This window comes from Etheostoma spectabile, chromosome 11 (genome assembly GCF_008692095.1).
Source record: "Etheostoma spectabile isolate EspeVRDwgs_2016 chromosome 11, UIUC_Espe_1.0, whole genome shotgun sequence".
In the NCBI taxonomy this organism is placed as follows: domain Eukaryota; kingdom Metazoa; phylum Chordata; class Actinopteri; order Perciformes; family Percidae; genus Etheostoma; species Etheostoma spectabile.
The window spans coordinates 17,711,284-17,712,235 of NC_045743.1; the positions used below are offsets into that span (position 1 = coordinate 17,711,284).

The 952-nt window shown below is 44.7% G+C and overlaps 1 protein-coding gene across 2 annotated transcripts in view; it reads left to right on the forward strand.

Moving 5' to 3' along the window:
* Positions 1-952, forward strand: part of LOC116697997 (nck-associated protein 5) — a 55,485-nt gene that overhangs the window by 25,549 nt on the left and 28,984 nt on the right. For both annotated transcript variants that reach the window (XM_032529687.1, XM_032529688.1), the window contains one exon: positions 290-445. In XM_032529687.1, the coding sequence (XP_032385578.1) occupies positions 290-445 (156 nt within the window). The remainder of the gene's footprint in view (positions 1-289; positions 446-952) is intronic.

Genomic DNA, 952 nt, shown 5'->3' on the forward strand with positions numbered 1-952 from the left:
TAGCTTAGCTACAAGTTAGCATCAGACACAACAAAGCATAGAAGCATGTGTCCACCTGATGAAATAACACGGCAAAAATCGACCAATCAGAATTTTGGTCGAGCCAGAACGTATCGACCAATAAACCGACTGGGAGATTACAGCCCTACTTGTGTTATATCTGCAGTAGTGGCCGCATTCAGTGTGTTGTTTATCCAGATGAATTGCTATTATACCTAAGAATTTAGTTATTTTTCATTTCTCCTGGACTTTAAGGCATCTCTCTCTCTCCACGCTCTCTGCATTTCAGGACAAGCTGCTGGAGGAGATGTGGAAGCAGCAGGGCAGTCTGGAGGGTCCCACGGCCCCAGTAGCAGAGCCGCCCGCCTGGCCCGAGGCGGGCGTGGAGTCGGAGGAAAACTCCAAGGACAGCAACACCCTGCTGGAGCGACTCCGAGCACTGGAGGTAAAGTGGATGGAATGGGCCATTTCTTTACCCCCCCGCCCAAACTGTTCCCCATTTACCCCACCACTATCTTTGTTCCACTACTCTATATATTGAGAGTACCCACTGTTTAACTTAATTAGATGTATTTCATCAGATATCTTTAGAGACTTGGATTAGTTGGGCAGCTCATGGACACCTAACATTATTATACTGGTTACATAATGGTCTGTCTGATCACTACAAGATTTTTTTTTATTTTTTTTATTTTGATTACAGGGTGGGTAAGGCTATTAAAATAGTGACATGACGTTACCCTACCTCTAACACTGGGACACTGTTGTGCTGATCAAAAAGTAAAAAGGAGCGCTTCTTTTTCACTTCCGCTGTAGCACAAGTCAGCAAACCATGGCCTGTGGACCAAATCTGTCCCTCTATCAAAATTAATCTGCATGCTCAGTAAAAAAATAAATAATTGAGGAGGCCCTGGGGAAGACCCAGGACTAGGTGGAGAGATCATATCTCCAA